The 18,936-nt window shown below is 33.2% G+C and overlaps 1 protein-coding gene across 3 annotated transcripts in view; it reads right to left on the bottom strand.

Annotated features, from left to right (window-relative positions):
- KANSL1L (KAT8 regulatory NSL complex subunit 1 like) overlaps window positions 1-18,936 on the bottom strand; it is a 113,516-nt gene that overhangs the window by 44,607 nt on the left and 49,973 nt on the right. For all 3 annotated transcript variants that reach the window (XM_037042033.1, XM_037042034.1, XM_037042036.1), the window contains one exon: window positions 4,876-5,080. In XM_037042033.1, coding sequence (XP_036897928.1) covers window positions 4,876-5,080 — 205 coding nt within the window. The remainder of the gene's footprint in view (window positions 1-4,875; window positions 5,081-18,936) is intronic.

Below are 18,936 nucleotides of genomic sequence, written 5' to 3'. Positions count from 1 at the left end.
TACATAGCAATATTGTGTCCTTAGTTTTGATCACTCAGGTGAGGTTATTACCTGGATCTCTACGATTTGTATGGTTAAGACCATACAAATACCCTGATCCTCATCAAATTTCTCAGTCCTGATGCCAGATTTTTCTATTTACAATGCTTGCCCAATCAGTCTTTAAGATGATTACTGCAATGATTCTCTAATTTCACTACTTACTCCACATTTATTCATCAGCATTCTACTGTGTGTTAAAGTTCACCCAGTCCCCTTTTGATCAGTTTCTCACTCTCAACAGTATAGACTCACGGCTTCCTACTTTTTCAATGGCTCATTACTGTCCTTAGTTATTTGGATGCTCCAATAATCTCAGATATTATCAGTGAAAGCTTCTGCAAACCAGCTCCTAGCTTCTCTTGTTATGTGCCCAGCATTAATTTTTGAGCTTTCCTCTTTTCTGGTAACATTAAGATGTGCCAGGTTCATCTAATATCTTTTTCCTGGCCCTGGAAATACACATTTCTCCAAAGATCCCTCTTCCTTCCAGTAGGGAATGGTATTAATGCCAGGTGTATTCACTGCTACTAGGGTAGTTTGAGTCTTGACCTGTCATATCCAGTTTGGTAGCCATTATGCACATGTGGCTATTTAAATCAAAATTAATAAAAATAAATCAAAAATTCAGTTTTGCAGCTATACTAGCCACGTGAAATGTGGCTAGTATAGCTGCAAATAACTCCGTATAGTTAATGGGGCACTCATGTACCCCGCGAGTCAGCACAGATGTTTATGCAGCATTTCCAGCATTACAGAAGTTCTATAACACATCACTATTCTAGACACAAGGCAAATTTCACAGGGAAAATTTAGGCAACACATACACACAGACACACACATGCACACAAGTTCTCACTCTCCAATACATTTAAAAAATCTTCCTATGTTCTACTACATTAATTGTTTCTCATTATTAAACAATTACTTGTTGAGCACATACTATTGGACAGTTACTGTTCAAGGCCCTTTTAGAAATATAATTCCCTGTTCTCCAAAAAAAATAAATGTGGACTTCCAGTCAAGATGGAGGCAGAGGTAGATACACTTCACCTCTGAATGCAACCATAAAAAGAATTACAACTAAATATTAAAACAAATAACACCCAGAAGTGTAAAAAAATCTAACTGTATGGAGTCCAACAACCAAGAATTTAAAGAAGCCACATTCATCGAAACAGGTAGGAGGGTGAGAGATGTGAGGACACACGATGTGGCATGGAGAGCTGGTGGTGGCAGAATGGGTGCAGGCAGTCTACATTCACTATGGTGGATAAAAATTGGGAGGGATACCTTAGGAGTGAGTGATCCCAGACTCAGGCCAGACTGCACAGCCCAGGGTTCCAGCACCAGGTAAATAAATCCCCATTACCTCTCGCTGAAAAACCCAGTGGGGATTGGGGTGGCAGAAAAAACTGCCAGATTTTCAGGAAATTTTGCTTAAAGAGCCTGCACAGTCTTCAAACTTACACAAACCCGCCCACTCTGGTATTCAACACCAGAGCAACAGCTGGAAGGGCTCCAGTCGCATACAGGGTGTGGGTCAAGTAACTGGAAACAAGATGAATGCCATGCAAACCCAAGAAGCCAGGCAGCAGTACTGTCTCTTCTCCAAGCCCTCCCCACACCTAGAGTGTGAAGAAAATTGCCCCACCATGGTGATTATCTAAGGCTCTGCTCCATACAATTTACAGTCGCCCTATAAAAAGAGTCAAAGCAGCTCTACTGAATACATGGAAACAAACACAGGGAGGCTTCCAAATTGAGAAGACAAAGAAATATGGCCTAAATGAAAAAACAGAACAAAGCCCTTGAAAAAGAATTAAATTAAACGGAGATAAGCAACCTATCAGATGCAGAGTTCAAAACACTGGTGTGATCAGGATGCTCAAAGAACTCATTGAGTATGGCAACAACAGAAAGAAGAAACAAAAATATACTAACTTAAATAAAGAAAAATCTACAGGGTACCATCAGTGAAGGGAAGGAAGCCAGGATTCAAATCAACAACTTATAACATAAGAAAGAAATAAACATTCAACCAGAGCAAAAAGAAAAAACAAGAATTTTTTTTAAAAAATTGAGGACAGTACAAGAACACTCTGGGACATCTCCAAACATGTCGACATCCAAATCATAGGGATGCCAGAAGGAGAAGAGGAAGAGCAAGAAATTGGAAACTTATTGAGAAAATAATGAAAGAAAAGTTTCCTAATTTGGCAATGGAAGTAAACATACAATTCCAAGAAACACCAAGTCCCAAATAAGTTAGACCCAAAAAGGATACATCATAATTAAAATGCCAAAAGTTAAAGATAAAGAGAGAATCTTAAAACCAGCAAGAGAAAAACAGAGTGTTACCTACAAAGGAGTTCCCATAAGACTGTCAGCTGATTTCTCAAAAGTTTGCAAGCAAGAAGGAACTGGCAAGACATACTCAAAGTAATGAGAAGAAAGCAAGGACCTACATCTGAGATTACTCTATCCAGCAAAGCTATCATTTAGAATGGAAGGGCAGATAAAGTGCTTCCCAAACAAGGTAACACTAAAGCAAGTTCATCATCACCAAGTCATTATGACATGAAATATTAAAGGGAACTCTATAAGAAAAAGAAGATCAACACTATGAACATTAAAATGGCAACAAATTCACAACCATCGACCACTGAATCTAAAAGACAAAGTAAAGAAGCAGAACAGGAAGAGAATCATACATGTGGAGATCATTCAGAGGGGGTTATCAGCTGGAAGGAAGAAAGGGGAAAATGGGGGAAAACATTCAGGGATAAGAAGTACAAATTGGTTGGTACAAATAGACAGGGGGATGTTAAGGACAGTATAAGAAATGGAGAAGCTAAAGAACTTGTATGCACAACCCACTGACATGAAGTAAGAGGGGGATTGCTGAAGGGAAGGTGGTACCAGGAGGAGGGGAGCCAACAGGGGAAAAATTGGGACCACTATAATAATATAATAAAAATTATACTTAAATATTAAAATGTAGAATATAATAAATAAAATAAAATATTTTAAAATATATAAAAATTAAATGTAATAAGACAGAAAAATAAACGTTTTTTGTAAAGTGATATATTATCATAACACAGGGTATGACATCAATATAGACATCAATATGTATGCCGAGGAAGGCTTCCTGAGAGCAATAAGGACAATTTGGGGGTTGGGGCATTTGCTATTATTCGTCAGTTTCTTCATCTGTTCCAATTAATTCATTTAAAATGCTTTCTTTATCTCTCCCATACTTTTTCAAAATTTGGCTTATCTTTCAAAGCCAATCTTTTATGATAGATTTCTTAATACTTTTGAGCAAAGTCCCCTCCCAAGCCCCAAAATATACTATCTTTACTGATTTGAAGCACACAAAGATTTGGTTTATATTTGTTGTTATCAATTTAATGGTTTCTCAGAATCTAAGAACATAAGCTTTGCAATCAGACTTGTTGCTTAATAGCTCTGTGACCTTGGGAAAGCTACTTAATCTACCTAAATTTCAATTTCTGCATCTAAAGGTAGGATTAATAATAATTTATTTATATTTTTATGTTGAGGATTAAATAAAACAATGTACTGAAAATGCTTAGTAGTGTAACTGGAATACAATAAATTATATGGTATACTAACAATGATAATTTTACAATTGTTCCTTCCCTTTTTTGCTGAAACTTCTAGATTTTTTCACATCTTTTCTGGCCAATCTTTACATTATCAAGGCATGTATATAGTATGTTAGTAACATCTAGCAAATCCCCTAAATTATTCAAGGAGATTCCTCCCAGTCTGCAAATTATGACATATTCATATGTAAGATATTTTAGAATGACAATATTTATGATTATAAAATTACAAATTTCAAAAATATTATTTCTCTATTCCTTATAGCAACTTTAAACCAAAACTATTAAATATGATTTCACATATAAAATTATTAAATAAAAATATTTCTCATTTGGTAAATTCTGAAATAAAACTTAATTTAAAAAATATTTTCAAGTCAGTAAAGTGTATTATACTAGTAATATCTGAACTACTAAATGGAAAAAATCAATCTATTAATAAAAACCAATTTGTCAGAATCCACATTCCTATGTCTAATTGGATCCTATAAAACCATACTTACAATTGATTACTAATGAAATAAAGCATCTTGATATTAATACAAATATATCTGAAATACTTAATGTAGTTATTATAGAAACAGAACTAGAGAAAACTTACTTTGCCCTTCATCACAGTTGGTTTAGGTATGCACTGAAGATATCTGGCTAACATTTTGCTAACAAGCAATAAATATGCTTTTCAAAATGAGTGCTCTTCATGAAATGTATTTTATTTGTAAAAAGTGTAAGCACAGAGGTGTAAAATTCAATCTAGAAAAAAAATATTGAATGCTCACCAGGATTAGCAAATGCGAAACCTGAAATGGAAAATAATGCCATTTCCTCTAAAACAACTGGTAGCTGTGAAGATTTTTACTTTTGCCTTTACTAATCAAAGACGAATACGCAGAACATTTGTGTTTTCCTTACCAGTAAAATTTTAAAAATCGCCTTCATATGGAATTTTCCTTCAAATTATTTTAAGTGTAGTAGTGGATTAAAAAAATGAAGATGTGAGAAACTTGAGAATATACTGCTAATGTTTAAAAAATTACTAAACCCCACTAATATACTGTCAATACTATTATCAGTTATACATGATATATTTAAAGCTTTCTAGATGTAACTATCCTACATAACAGTGTACAACCCATATCTTCTTTACATAAAATACATTCATGATAAGATCTCTGTGCATGTTTCCCAAAAGCAACCTTACCTGCGGAGTCCAATAAAAAGTGGGGCTCAATCTGTAGAGTTTTCGTTTGTGGGGACTCTGAAGTGGCCTTGTTCGAGCTGCTGTACTCATGAGAGTCAAGGATGGAGACTTCAATCTTGTCCTGTCTTTTTTCCTTTTCTTACTGTGCTTCTGGTTAAGTAACCAGCTGCTTGAGGAAGAGAGCTCATCTAAATTCTCTGAAGTACTGAAATGCCATGAAGTAATTGGGGAGTGGAGGGAATAAAACAAAACAAACAAACAAACAAAAAAGACAAAGAAAACTAAATGTAAATTGCCTTAATCTATTATGACAGAAGAGTATTTATTTTAGCCAACTTTGTGGTAAAAATTGGTGAACGAATCGGTATTAATGAGGAATTACGTACTCAAGTTATAGAAATAATTTTTACCTCTATTTTCTCCTGCAAAACAAATGTCCCATAGGTTGGAGATGCTCACGTGAGTTCACCAGTACAATGTAAGTGTTCACTGTAACTCAATAATTCATGTATGCTATACAGTGTTGTAAGTATTTAAATTTTTTTTGCATATGGGTGAAATTACATAGGATTATAGGTTTAAAACAGAGCCAAGCTCATCACTGCATTGTTAGTTGCTCTTAAGCACTGCATACTGTTTTAGTGAATTTTGGAAAAAAGAGGCAAACTTACTATATTTTGGAAATTTTTAAAACTTATGATACAGAAATCACAACTATAGAATAATGAAAAAGGTCACACAAACTGCATATGAAAAAGCATATTACATTTATAATTATTATTCATATTAAGTTTAAATATTATATTTAAATATTTTAAAACACCAGAACATCTTGAGAAAGTCAAGGCTTACTGCGATGTAAATTTAAGTTCATTTAATCCCATACATTATATATAAAATAATTAAGCTTTTCAGTCACTACAGTTTACCAATTTCAACCTTACTTATACAGACAAAAGCTACTTCATTTAGTATTCTAAAATGAACAAGTCAATTTCCTATATGTAATATATATATTCTAATCAGCACATAAGTTCTAAATGTGCTATTTGGTTCAAATAGAATCAATATTTAATGGTAAATGTGAGATATGGCTTTTCTATAGCACTATCACTGGTCTCCCCTTACCCATACTTTTCCCCTCCAGTACCTTCTATAGCAATCCTTTCGGAAGATAAGTCTGATCCTGCCATGCCCTTTCCTTTCATGCCCACACTGCTCAGAATCTCTCAAAGCCTTCCCACTGCTCTTGAGACAAAAATTCTCAATGTAAAAGGCCCTAATGGGTCTGGCCTCTGCCATCATTCAGTCCCTGTCCCATCTTGCATCCCATTTCCTCTTGTTCCCACTGTTCCAGCCATACAGCCTCATTTCATTTCCAGTGACTCACATTCTCTATAATATAATATAGTTATTCCTGCTTCCTAGAATTGTCTCACATCCTCCTTCACCTACTTAACTTCCAATAATCATTTGAGTCTCAGTTCGAAAGTAAATTCCCCAGGGAAGCCTTTAAACCTTTGCCAATCTCTCCAAATACTAGGTCAAATCACTTTTTGAGCTCTGACAGCAGGTTCGCCCTTCCTTCATGGCATTTTCCATGGTGACAATTTTCCATTTATTTGTGTAAGTATTTGATTAATGTCAGTCTCCCTTTAAGTAGTGCAGATACTCTGTTTCATTTACCTCCTATCAGAAGGCCCTGTTATTTTAGAAAGATATATATATATTTGCACTGCCTTGAGTTCCATTCTAAATCTTTAACTCTTTGTTTTACAAAAGTTAGTTTTTGATAGTAAGATATAATATATACTATTTTATCTTATAATCAAATGATAAATTTGTAAGAATAAGCAGATGAGAGCTACAAGATGTTTTCATTTGTAAAAGAAAAGGCATTAATCAAATCTAAAAAATATCTGGGAGTTTTTCTAAAAATATAATCACAAAGTCCTGACTTCGTGTTTTATTAACACTGTTTAATTTCTCTAAGTCATTCAATGACTTTCTGAAAGCACTGGTTTTCTATTACAATCCTGGAAAATCTGGATGACAACTACAGGCATTGAATTTGCTTTTACAGAGTATAAATAGAAAACTTCAAGTGAATTTTTTAAACAATCTATTTCTATACTCTGGTTACTATAGGACCAAAGGTGCAGAAGTGAGTGAATTAATCTTTTATTTGACATTTTACTATAAATCACTACCAAAATCAATGTCTGCAAATAGTATGTGCCTATATCATCATTAATAAATAAAACAACCTAAAGATACTGGAATATGGGGATATACATTCACTTCTTGGTGTCATCTCAGTGGTGGCAGTAATGGTGGACAGATGGTGGTGGTAATAGTGGACAGATGTGGAAGGACAGTCTAATTTTAAACTTTTTTTAACAAAGCTAAATTTTTTGTAGTAAATTATTTAAATATTAAATAGCCTTTCCTTAAACCAAACTGTGTTCTTAAAAGGACTAGAGTGAATATCATGATGTTCTGCTCAAATACCTTTAGTAAAAAAGAAACTTTTGGACCTAGCTATAAATTTAGAATGCTAGAACCATAAAAGCATAGGAAAGATTTCACAAAGTTATTTTTAATTTCAATGAATAGAAGAGAATAAACATTCAACACAGAATTTAAAAATACTATTTTAGAGCAGTGGTTTAACATTCTCTCCACATTTACCCGGCCTCATATTTAAACATACTTGAGAAAAAGCAGAAATCAATCATGAAAAAGAGAATTACAATGTGCATTCTCAGAGTATAGGTTAGACCGGACCTGTTTCCCATACACTCCTATATACAAATACCCACAACCCACCACATTGCTTTCCATAATGCCCTCACAAAATGTATATTCACCAGGAAATTCAAAATGTGACCTTATTTGGAAATACAGTCTTTGCAGATGTAATTAGGTAAGATGAGGTCATACAAATTAGGGTGGGCCCTAAATCTAATCACTGATGTTTTTATAAGAAGACAAAGAGAAGACCCACCCAGGGAAGAATGCCATGTGAAGATGGAGGCAGAGATGGGAGATGGAATATAAGCCACAGAACACCAAGGACTGCCACCAACCACCAGAAGTTAGGAAAAGACAAGGAAGGGTTCTTCTCTAGAACCTTCAGAGAGCAGGGCCCTACCTGACACCTGGATTTTGAACGTCTAGCCCCTAGAATTGTGAAATAATAAATATCAGTTATTTTAAGCCAACAAATCAGTGGTGATTTGTTAAAACAGCACCAGGAAACTAATATATCCATAAAAATACACACTTTAGAATACTGATTTCTCATGATTCGTGATCTCTACTTCACGTCTCCTTCCCACCACATGGAGTTCTTTGGTGAATCCAACCAATACCAACTAAGGTAGGCAGCAGCCTTTCCCAAATATTCCCTGGTGCCCAGTGCCCATATTTCCTGCCAATAGTTGAGTTTATGACATTCTTTTCCTTTAATAGTGTTTGAAGAAATAAATGCATCACAGACTCAGGTAACTCAATGAAGGTTAGGATAATAGTAACCAATATTAAAGAAATTTATAAAATCAAATTTACATAACCTTACTAAGATGCAGCACTAGGGTCATTACTTATCCTCCGAGTGGCAAAAATAAATACCTCTCTCAAATGACTAATAGATCAACATCCAGGCATTATCTGGTATAGAGAACACAGAACCTTGACTAGGCTATTTCCCCTCTCTTGGGTATTAAGTAACAGAACTATACCCCTTACTCAAAAATACAAATCTCTTCAAACCTAGCAATAAGGAAATGTGTTGATGTTTACTATAAAATAGCATTCTAAATTAGAGGTGGTTGGTCTAAAACATTAAGGCATATACTTCTTCTAAAAAATGAAAGTACATCTTAATGCAGCCACTAAAATGGAAAAAAATATTTTAAGTATAAAAAGCTTCAGATAATTCAGATATCATATTAAAAATAAGATACAAAATTCCAATAGATTGCAGTTATAAAAATAACAGGAAGGAAATACATACTGAGCAATATAAGTGATTCCCATTTTATTCTTAGCATTTTGTGAATCTTCTACTTTTCTTACAATAAGCTTATACTATTTTAATAAGAAAAAAACAAAAAAAATGTCATCCAGAAATTAGTCTTATTTGTGTTAAGGAACTTCTATAGTAGCTAATAGAGAACAAAAGACTTCAGAAACATAATAACCAAATGTAATATGGACTTGCTTTGGATTCTGATTCTAACAAATTAACCATAAAAAGACAATTTTGAGACAATGGAGAAAATTTGAATATAGATACAGAATTTCATGATAGTAACAAATTATGGCTCTTATATACCATAATAATAATAAGCACATGACTACATAATGGTATGTTTTAAAAGCTTATCAAAGAAATATACAGAAGTATTTATAATTAAAATAATAATTGATAGAATTTGCTTTTATAAAATCCATAGAGAATATTGTGTCAGGAAGGGAAATAGCTGAAATGAATTAGCAAAATGTTGAGAACTGTAAATGCTGGAAATACATGAGTTCACTTTACTACGCTTTCTATACATTAAGGTTTTCCACTTCCAATAAAAGGTAGAGAGAAAAAGAGAACCATTATTGCAGTGCTGTCTGCCTCTTACCTTCATGTGGGACTTCCACAGGAAGCCATATAATAGTTATATTGTTCTGAGAAATAAGACATGAAGGTTGTCAAATATTTCTAGCTAATGTTTAGTGTGGGAGATACAGTTCAGATTCTTCAGTATAACCTCTGAGCTGTTTTCTGACATATGAGATTTACATAGTTGGGAACTGGGACTCTGTTTTACTAATTACTGTTTTTCATTTTTAAAGAAAACCCGTAAACTAAAAACTTAAAAAACATGAAAACTAAAATATTTTTCACAATCCCATCACCTTATAAATACAAACATAGCTTTCAATAAAATTTTCATTTATAGACTTCAAGTTTCTTCAAAATATAAAATCATACTGTACAATGAGTTTGTTATCCTTATTTCCCCCTTAACATTCTAAAATAAGCATGTTCACATATGATTCCATACTTTCTATACACATAATTTTTAATTGTTACATTGCATTCTATCCAGTGGTTTTAAACAATTTATTTAAATATCCCCTATAACATTAGGTTTTAGAGTTATATTAATAGAAGTAAAAAGGGAAAGCAAATTTTTACAAAAGAAAATAATTCCTATGGCCATTGCTTTAAAGACACAGCAGGGCAGGTTTTATTTCCTTACTGATGTCATGTACATCTAGCTGATATGGTATGTCATTCATAGTCACCTAAAACTATGTTGAACACATCATTCTGGAATATGCTGTTAACAATATTTTCTTGTATCTGAGAAGTGAGTTTAAAATGTATGCGGGTAAGAGAATTACCTGATATGTGATTAATTCGCCAGTTTTTCAGTTAGCATTCCGAATTAGAAACACGGACTGCATTTCAGGAGGTAACTGCCATTAGTGGAGATAAATAGCATGGCAGTGATCTGCTCAAATTTAATTTCACATCATATTCTGGGACTCATTAAAGCAAAACAAACATCAACAGCAATAAAAATCAAGACATTATTTCAAGCAGAAATTCACTTTCTCAGAGATAATGCCCCATGGGGTAAACAAGAAGCCATTTACAACATTTTATCTTCATTTTAGAGTACAAGATCTAAAAACCAATAACTATCTCTATGATGATAAAGTATAAAGCTTCATTTGTTTGACGACTTAATTTGTTCAGATGAAGCATTCCTGGGGACTCATCCTGGTGACTGCTGCCAAGATTAACAAAGCTTAAAAAAAAGAAGATTCTGACTTCTGAGAGAGACTGCCTCTACACAAGATGGGGGTTGGGAATCAGTAAATAACAAGTGGACAAACAGGTGTCCAGTAAAACAATTAACCAAGTGAATTACTTTAGACATGTAAGAAAGTACCATTAGGATATTAATAAACTGACCTTAAATATTTTTAGAAATTATATTAAACAGTAAGTTCTAAGTGGCTCACTAAAAAAATAATATACAGAATAGGTGACCAAACTTTAAAAATTCAAAACATAAATTCCCTCTAACCTATTATACACAAAAACTACAATACAATGTGATATAAGGCTAGACTATATAGGTTTTATTAAATGAACTTCACTTATGAGATTACTTACTTAGCAATCTCAACTATACAGAATACAGTGGACTTGCAAAAGCCTTTCCAATACCCTAAAAAGATCTCAGTAAGCCCATGCATGAAAGCTCATTCTGGTTGCGATTCAGAGAGGGCTTCTCTCTTACTAGAGACTGTCTCTTAACTACACCACTGCCACACCTACCACTTTGGTCGTCTAATTTTCTCATCCAGAATTAAATGAGACAAGAGGAAGCAGAACTGCAGGCAACAGCCATGAGAACAACAACTAAAATATCAGTCCATGAGGAAGAAGAAACAAACATGGAATGCTAATTACCTACAAGAAATCCTGAAAGATATTTCATTCACTCACCAAATATTTACTCATGTTTGTGATGTGACTCTTACTGATTAGACGCTAGGAAAACAGCAATTAATACAATGGACAAAAAAATGTCCTACTCTTATGAAGTTTACATTTGCATCCAGGAAGACAGGTAATAAATAAGTAAACAAATAAATAAAATATCACGACTCTTGTCTCACTTGATACTCACAACAAGCCAGGAAGCAGAATGCCCTCATTTTAATTAGGATTTATAAACTTGCCCTAGATCAGGAGGCTACCAACTGGCAAAGCTGGGAATGATCTCAGATCTGATTCCAAAGTAATATTCTGAAGTTTTCTTCATAGCACTTGATCAGGGTACACAATTATATTTGTGCCATTATTTGGCTGATATCATTTCTCTCTCACTAGACTCTGTAATACAAGGACAGAGACCACATTCCATTTTTTGACGTTCTCCAGCATCAGAATGTGCTATGTGCTACATACACATCAAAATGTGTATGTATGGATACACACACACACATCTCCACAGTGCCCAATCCAATGCCTGCACACTGAAGTCATTCAGTAGGTATTTGTTAACTACTAAGTGAATTATTTTACAGATATACAACTATTAATCTTAATAGCTCCTGAGGATGTGGTCATTGTGATTAATCTGAGTTATCAAAAAGAAAAGGAATTAAAATCAGTATCATCCAAGAGGCAATGTGTAATAAATTTTACTCAAGCAATACTTTCCAAAGGGTTTATTTCAAAGTTTTCTGCACTTGAAATGAATTTTCATTCTTCCTACTGTCTTGGGTATGTCTTTCCATAATACCTTCTATATTGTTCTTGACATGTTGGGTAATTTCTATTCACTAAATCTATTGATTTAAGCTCACATAAAATTATTACATTGAAAGCACACTATAACAGTGATGTTACAAGAGATATACATTGTAGACTGTACTGAACTTTATGTTTTTATTTTTCATTTGTTTGAAAAAATGGAATTCCTCAAAACTAAACATTTACCTGAATAATATTAGCACTAGGAATATTTGTGTCTCAGGAAATTTAAAGATAAAGTGAGATATAAAGAGATTAATGACTTACTCTAGGTCACTAAATGTCCACAACAACATGTAAAAAGTGTGTACTCCCATGACCACAAAATTATATATTAAAAATTAAATTATATGTTGAAAAACAATAATTGATTACAATGAACAAAAATTAAACATTTTCAGGGGGGTGAAGGAGGAGATTAAATACCCCAAGATGGTCTTCTGAGAGGTATGTTTTAGGTAATATGAGAATAAAACCCGTAGTGGAAGTGTGTTCACAGTGAATTTCAGAGCACTTGATTTAACTACAGTATTCCGTACAAACTAAGCAGGCCAAAGATAAGACAGCAGCTTTACATCTTCCAGGAGAGGTGGCTCAGACCTGTATGATGAATGTCTTCAGTCAAGAGGCCAAGTCTTTACATGGCCTCAAATCTTTATCTTAATCCAGGCCACTGTGCAGCATTTATTTTTAAAAGTAACAACAGTTTTAAACCAATGACCAGTGTGCTGCCCAATATATGAAAGAAATAACAAACCACACCTACAACTTGAATACATTAATTATGTCATTATATAAAAATGTCAATGGCTAATATTTTAGGCTGTTTCTATGTGCTAGGCATTGTTCTAAGAGTTTTATATAGACTATTTCAATTACTTCTTATACAAACATATCCTGCATATATACTGTATGATAACCATATCTGATAATGCAAGACATACATTAATTTTTAGTCAATGACCTGTTGAGTTGTATACTATATTTTAATAGACTCAATGTGTATCTTTTAAGGTAATATGCCTGTAGATAGAAACTGGATTAGAGCAAAGACTGAGTGATTTTTAAATGTTGGTTGAGACTTTATGAAATCTTTGGAACAGAGAGACTGTAAATATTTGGACATCACAATCACTTTAAAAACATATAAAGCAAATTCTATACTATTTATCATAGTAAATTACTAAACTTCCTATTATTCTTAAATATACTTTTTGCCTATATCTACAAATATTCTGCAACTTCCAATTCTTATACTGCTATTATTAGTTTGACATTTGTACTAATTTACACATCTCAGCTGAGTATGTGCCTCAAGACTTACAACTGAATATATGAGTACTTTTCAGGTCATTGAGGCATTAAAAATACACTAGTGCAAAAGAATCTATGCAACCTAATGTTCATACCAGTGCTATTTACAATAGCCAAGTACTGGAAACAGCCTAAGTGCCCATCAGTAAATGAATGGATTAAAACAGTGGTACATCTGTACGATGTAATAATATCTAGCAGAAAGAAAGAAGGAGCTCCTACCCTTTGTAACAGCATGGATGGAACTGGAAAGCATTATGCTAAGTGAAATAAACCAGTTCGTGAAAGATAAATACCATATGATCTCACTTATTAGAGGAATCTAATGACCAAAATAAGTTAATGAGCAGAATAGAACCAGAGACACAGAAACAGGGAACAGACTGACAGTTGCTGGAGAAAAGGGGGTGAGGGGGGTAGTGAAAAGAAGGGGAAGGGAGTAGTCAAAGACCATGTATGCATGACCCATGAACATGGACAACAGGATGGGGATTGACTATGGGAGTGGGGGGTAAGCTGGGTAGAAGATGGCAAAGGGAAATACTGGGACAACTGTAATAGATAAACAAGAATAAAAAGAAAACTTTAAAAAATACACTATAGCTACTGATCCTTTTCTTTAGCCATTCTTCATTTGTTTTCCACAAGCATGTTCAAATGCTTTCATTGGAAGACAGAACAGACATCCTAGATTAAGACAAATTTAACAGAAAGAGAAAATGGAGAGGGTTATAAAATGAACAACTGGATAAGTTTCTATAACCAAATTTTAAGGTAACATATTGAGATTTAATTCTTTGTTTCTTTCCACAAATGTCAAATTCCTACTTGTCTTAAAATTTTGATATTCTATGGTTATAATTTTAACAATGTGGGACAAGTCAAATTTTGCTCACAAGTTTAGGGTGAATAATGTAATTTAAATACATTTTCAGAACTATGACAATTATTGTACTTTCTACTTATCCTTTTGGAAGTACATAATTTGTACCCAATTTTTCTTAACTTTACATTGTAAGATATAAAATACCTACAAATAAATACATAAAATACTTATCTTATGTTTAACTTGTAAATATGATAATGTAATACCTCACTTCTCCACTGTCCCATAAACACAATTCAGTTCAAGAGATGAAACACTGTCAGCACCTAAGAAGCTTCTTCCCCCAATGGACAGTCTCTTCATAATTAACATAGAATGATAGAAAGTTAAACCCATACTTTAAGCAGCCTCCTGAATAATTCAATGTCCTGAGAACAATTTAGATCCCTTTACCTTCCTCCTGACATATATGCTATCATTACCATGGACTTCTTTTTGTAACCCCATTAAACACATTTTACTGCTGTTTGTTCACATATACCCATATAATTATTTACCATTTTACTTGTTATTTCTTTTTACACCTCAATGACCTATCTGGGGTCATCACTTTCTATTGCATAGAACTTATCCTTTATGGTTATCATTAATTGTAGTCTACTAGTCAAACTCTCTCCATTTTGATTTGTCTGAAAACATTTGTTTCACATTCAGACTTAAAAGATGTTTTTTCTGGGTAATTTTCTAGATAGATGCTATTTTCTTTCAACACAAAAAGATACAATTCCACTGTACTCTAGCTCCAATTACTACTCTTGAGAAGTCAGCTGTCAGTCAAATCATGGCTTCAATTAAGGCAATGTCTTCTTCTTCTCTGGCCTCCGCTGTTGCTTTTAGATGTTCCACTGGTCTTTTTCCCCCCACATTTTCTCTATATTTGTAATGGCAGATTTCTTTTTAATGTCCTCCTTAGGAAATCTGGTTTAGCTTCCTGAATTTGGCGTATTTCATGAACAGGTAATTTTTCAGCCAGTACTTCAACTACTGCTCCTGCTTCATTCTCTATTTCATCTTCTAGTTCTCATATTAAGTTTCATATTAGACCTCCTCAACATGGTCTCCACATTTTAAATGACTGTTGTATTTTCCATTGTTTTATCTTTTCCTTCATTCTGGAATTTTTCTTCTAATCTATCTTCTACATTACACATTCTCTCTTCAATTGTGTCCACGTTGCTGCCAAACTCAGTAAGTTAGCTTTTAATTTTCAATATTTTTAGAAGTCTTATTTGGCTCCTTTTCAAATGTTTGCTATATTACTTTTATAGTTTCCTTCCTGCAGGCATTTTCAAGCTTACTTTTAATTTCTAAAATCTGAACAAGCACTGTTGTTTAAATAATCAGTGTTTGACAATTCTAATATCTGAAAACTTTATAATCTGTTTTTGCTGTTATTTACTCTTTATTCTCAGTCTTATTACTGTTTCCTCACATGTTTGATTATATTTTACTGTGTGCTAATCATTGACCTTGAAAAATTATTCCTGATCATTTCCTGGGGCTGAGAAAGAAGGTGCCTTCCTCCAGAGAGTGTCTGCATTTGCCTCTATCATCTACCTTGTAGTACTATCCATTCCAGAACTGTTTTTCAACTAGGAACTCTTTGGATGACTCCACGATGCAGATTGGGACTGAAACTGCATGTGAAAGTCTATACTGTGGTCAGAGCATCTCAAAGACAGGTTTGCTTTTTTCTTTTATCTTCTGCTTAGTAGTACCCAAAGGGTGGAGAGAAATAGTTTACTTTCTGATTATATTTACTGAGAGGGTGTAGCCTTTGAGGAGGGTGGTCCCAGCTAAATATGGGAAGAATTTCATTTAATCTCTCTACCATAGGCAAGGCTATGCTTACTCTAACAAACTTAAAATTTCATTTAATTTTTCTGGACTTAGCTTTGATTTCTCTCTCTTTATCTGAGAAGCTGTCAAAATCTTAATTTTGTGAGAATCTGGCCTCAGACAAAATGAGATTGCTGTGCTTTGCTTAGTTTTCTAAATGCTTCGTTTTTCTGAGCTTGTGGCTTAGAAATATCATTAACAACATTCAGTAATTGCTCATTTTCAAAATAAACAATAAAATATTCTTATACAATCCAACAATTCCATGTCTGGGTATATATCCAAAAAGTTAAAAGCAGGGAGTCATACAATTATTTGTATTAATAGCCAAAAGGTTAAAGCAACCCGAATGTTCATCCAAGGATCAATGAGAAAACAAAATGTGGTCTAAACACAAAATAGACTATTCAACCTTAAAAAGAAAGGGAATGTTAATACATGCTATAATATGCATTAACCTTGATGACATTATACTAAGAAGTCACACAGCTGGTCACTATGTGATTTCACTTACACAAGGCACCTAGAGCAGTCAAATTCATACAGACATAAAGGAGAATGGGGGTTGCCAAGGACTGGAAATAACAATGGGAAGTTATTGTTTTATGGGTGTTTCATTTTAGAAAGATGAAAAAATTTCTTGAGATGAATGATAGTCAATGTTACACAACAACATGAATGTACTTAATGCCATTAAACTTAAAAATGGTTAAAATGGTAAACTTTATGTTATGTACATTTTACCAGAAGTCTGAAAAATCTTACTCAAATGATGAATTTTCTTACCTTCATATTTACTTAAATACATCAAATGAATAGTGTTCATATGCTTAATAGGGGCATCTTCAGAAAGCTGTGTCAAGTATGAATACCATTAAACAGACTGAGCCATTACTCTTGAAAAGCTTTGAGTCTGAAAGATGTTTTCTTCATATATAATTATATGTAAAGAAAATAGTAACAACATATTGGAAAAATAACAAGAAACAAAACTAGGCTTCAATTCGACATTACTCACAGGGTCAAAAGGCTCATAAATAAATAAATAACACATTATTTAACACAGATACCTTTAAATAAAGCTTTTTCATACTACTATAATATATGACTGTGTCTTCAATTCATTTTCAAAATCTATGGTAATAACCTCAAATGTGAATAATAATAAGATAAAATAAAATAGATAAAATATTCTAAGATAAATATTCTAAAATATTCTAAGATTTATTCTAAGATAAAATAATCTGTTAAATTTGTAGATCTTTCACTACTATGCATTTATAACTAGTTTTACCAATATCAATTAAGTATTATTTAGGGGTTAAAAAAAACCTTAGAAACCACATAATATCCTTCTCCAGGGATGGGCTGCTCATGCTACAATAAAAGGTGATGGGTGGGAAGTACAAAAAGAAGGAATAATGTTTTACTCATTAATGTCTATCCAAATGTTTGCCTAACTCCTCCAAGTCCATTTCCCACTGTTAACTTGGCTATAATCACTTTATAAACAACCACCTCTACACCTATCTTAATTTCTTCCATGCCACCTGAAGAATATATGTTTTCTCCTGTCATAAGGTCCCTGTATCATAACTTTGTGGTATGTAGTTCTATATTCTCCATCTCTAGCTCTTTCCCTTCCCTTTATTTCAATAAAGTTACTTACATTTCTCCCATCTCAAAAAAGAAAAACAACTTACTTGACCTTGTACATCCATTCTACTCTATAGTCTACAGTCAAGCAGCCATGAAAGTGTAATCTAAATTCCTTCTCTCTACTTCATCTCCATCTTCATCCTGACTCACCAGCTCTTACTCCTCTCTCCAGCCACTACACACACTGCTCTCGCTAAGGTCTCAGTTTATAACTGACTAATCAAGAGACATTTTTCAGCACCCTTCTCTGGCATCTGACACAACCACAACATCTCAAAATTTTCTGCTTTTCATTCAGTTTTTACTGTCCTACCAATTAAACAGACTGAGCCATTACTCTTGAAAAGCTTTGAGTCTGAAAGATGTTTTCTTCATATATAATTATATGTAAAGAAAATAGTAACAACATATTGGAAAAATAACAAGTCACAAGAAACAAAACTAGGCTTCAATTCGACATTACTCACAGGGTCAAAAGGCTCATAAATAAATAATTCTAGTTTCAGTGTTCCTTGTTAAATAGATTTGTTTTTATGGTATATATTTTATGGTGTATATTATCACAAATAGCAAAAGTTTTACAAAAACTTTAAGACCAGGAGTATATCCCAAATCTTTGGTTTCATAGAGCAGTTTACTGGCTATCTGGCAACAAAGGTTTAAAATTTGCTCATCTTCTCTTTGATGAAAAGTAGCTATATTTTATTATCTAGCAAATGTTAGACAATAAAACAATCTTTCCTTGAAGGGAAACATAATATTTTGATAACAAATATGAAAATAAATTCTTTCTGAAAAAAATTTTTTTTTACATAACTTTGAAAAAATGTTGATTGTGGCTAAACATCAATTACTAAGTAAAATTAGTAAGATTAATTAAATTACATATCAGTACATTGCAAAAAAGTACAGAACCAATTTTTCTCTGTTTTTAAACAATTTTTTTAAATATTTTATTTATTTATATTTGGAGGGGAAGGGAAGGAGAGAGGAAGGAAACATCAATGTATGGTTGCTTCTCGTGCAT

Source organism: Sturnira hondurensis, unplaced genomic scaffold (genome assembly GCF_014824575.4).
Source record: "Sturnira hondurensis isolate 20B ecotype Veracruz unplaced genomic scaffold, ASM1482457v3 Scaffold0003681, whole genome shotgun sequence".
Classification (NCBI taxonomy): Eukaryota; Metazoa; Chordata; class Mammalia; order Chiroptera; family Phyllostomidae; genus Sturnira; species Sturnira hondurensis.
The sequence above is the reverse complement of the archived record's forward strand: the minus strand, read 5'-3'. Positions and strand labels throughout refer to the sequence as shown.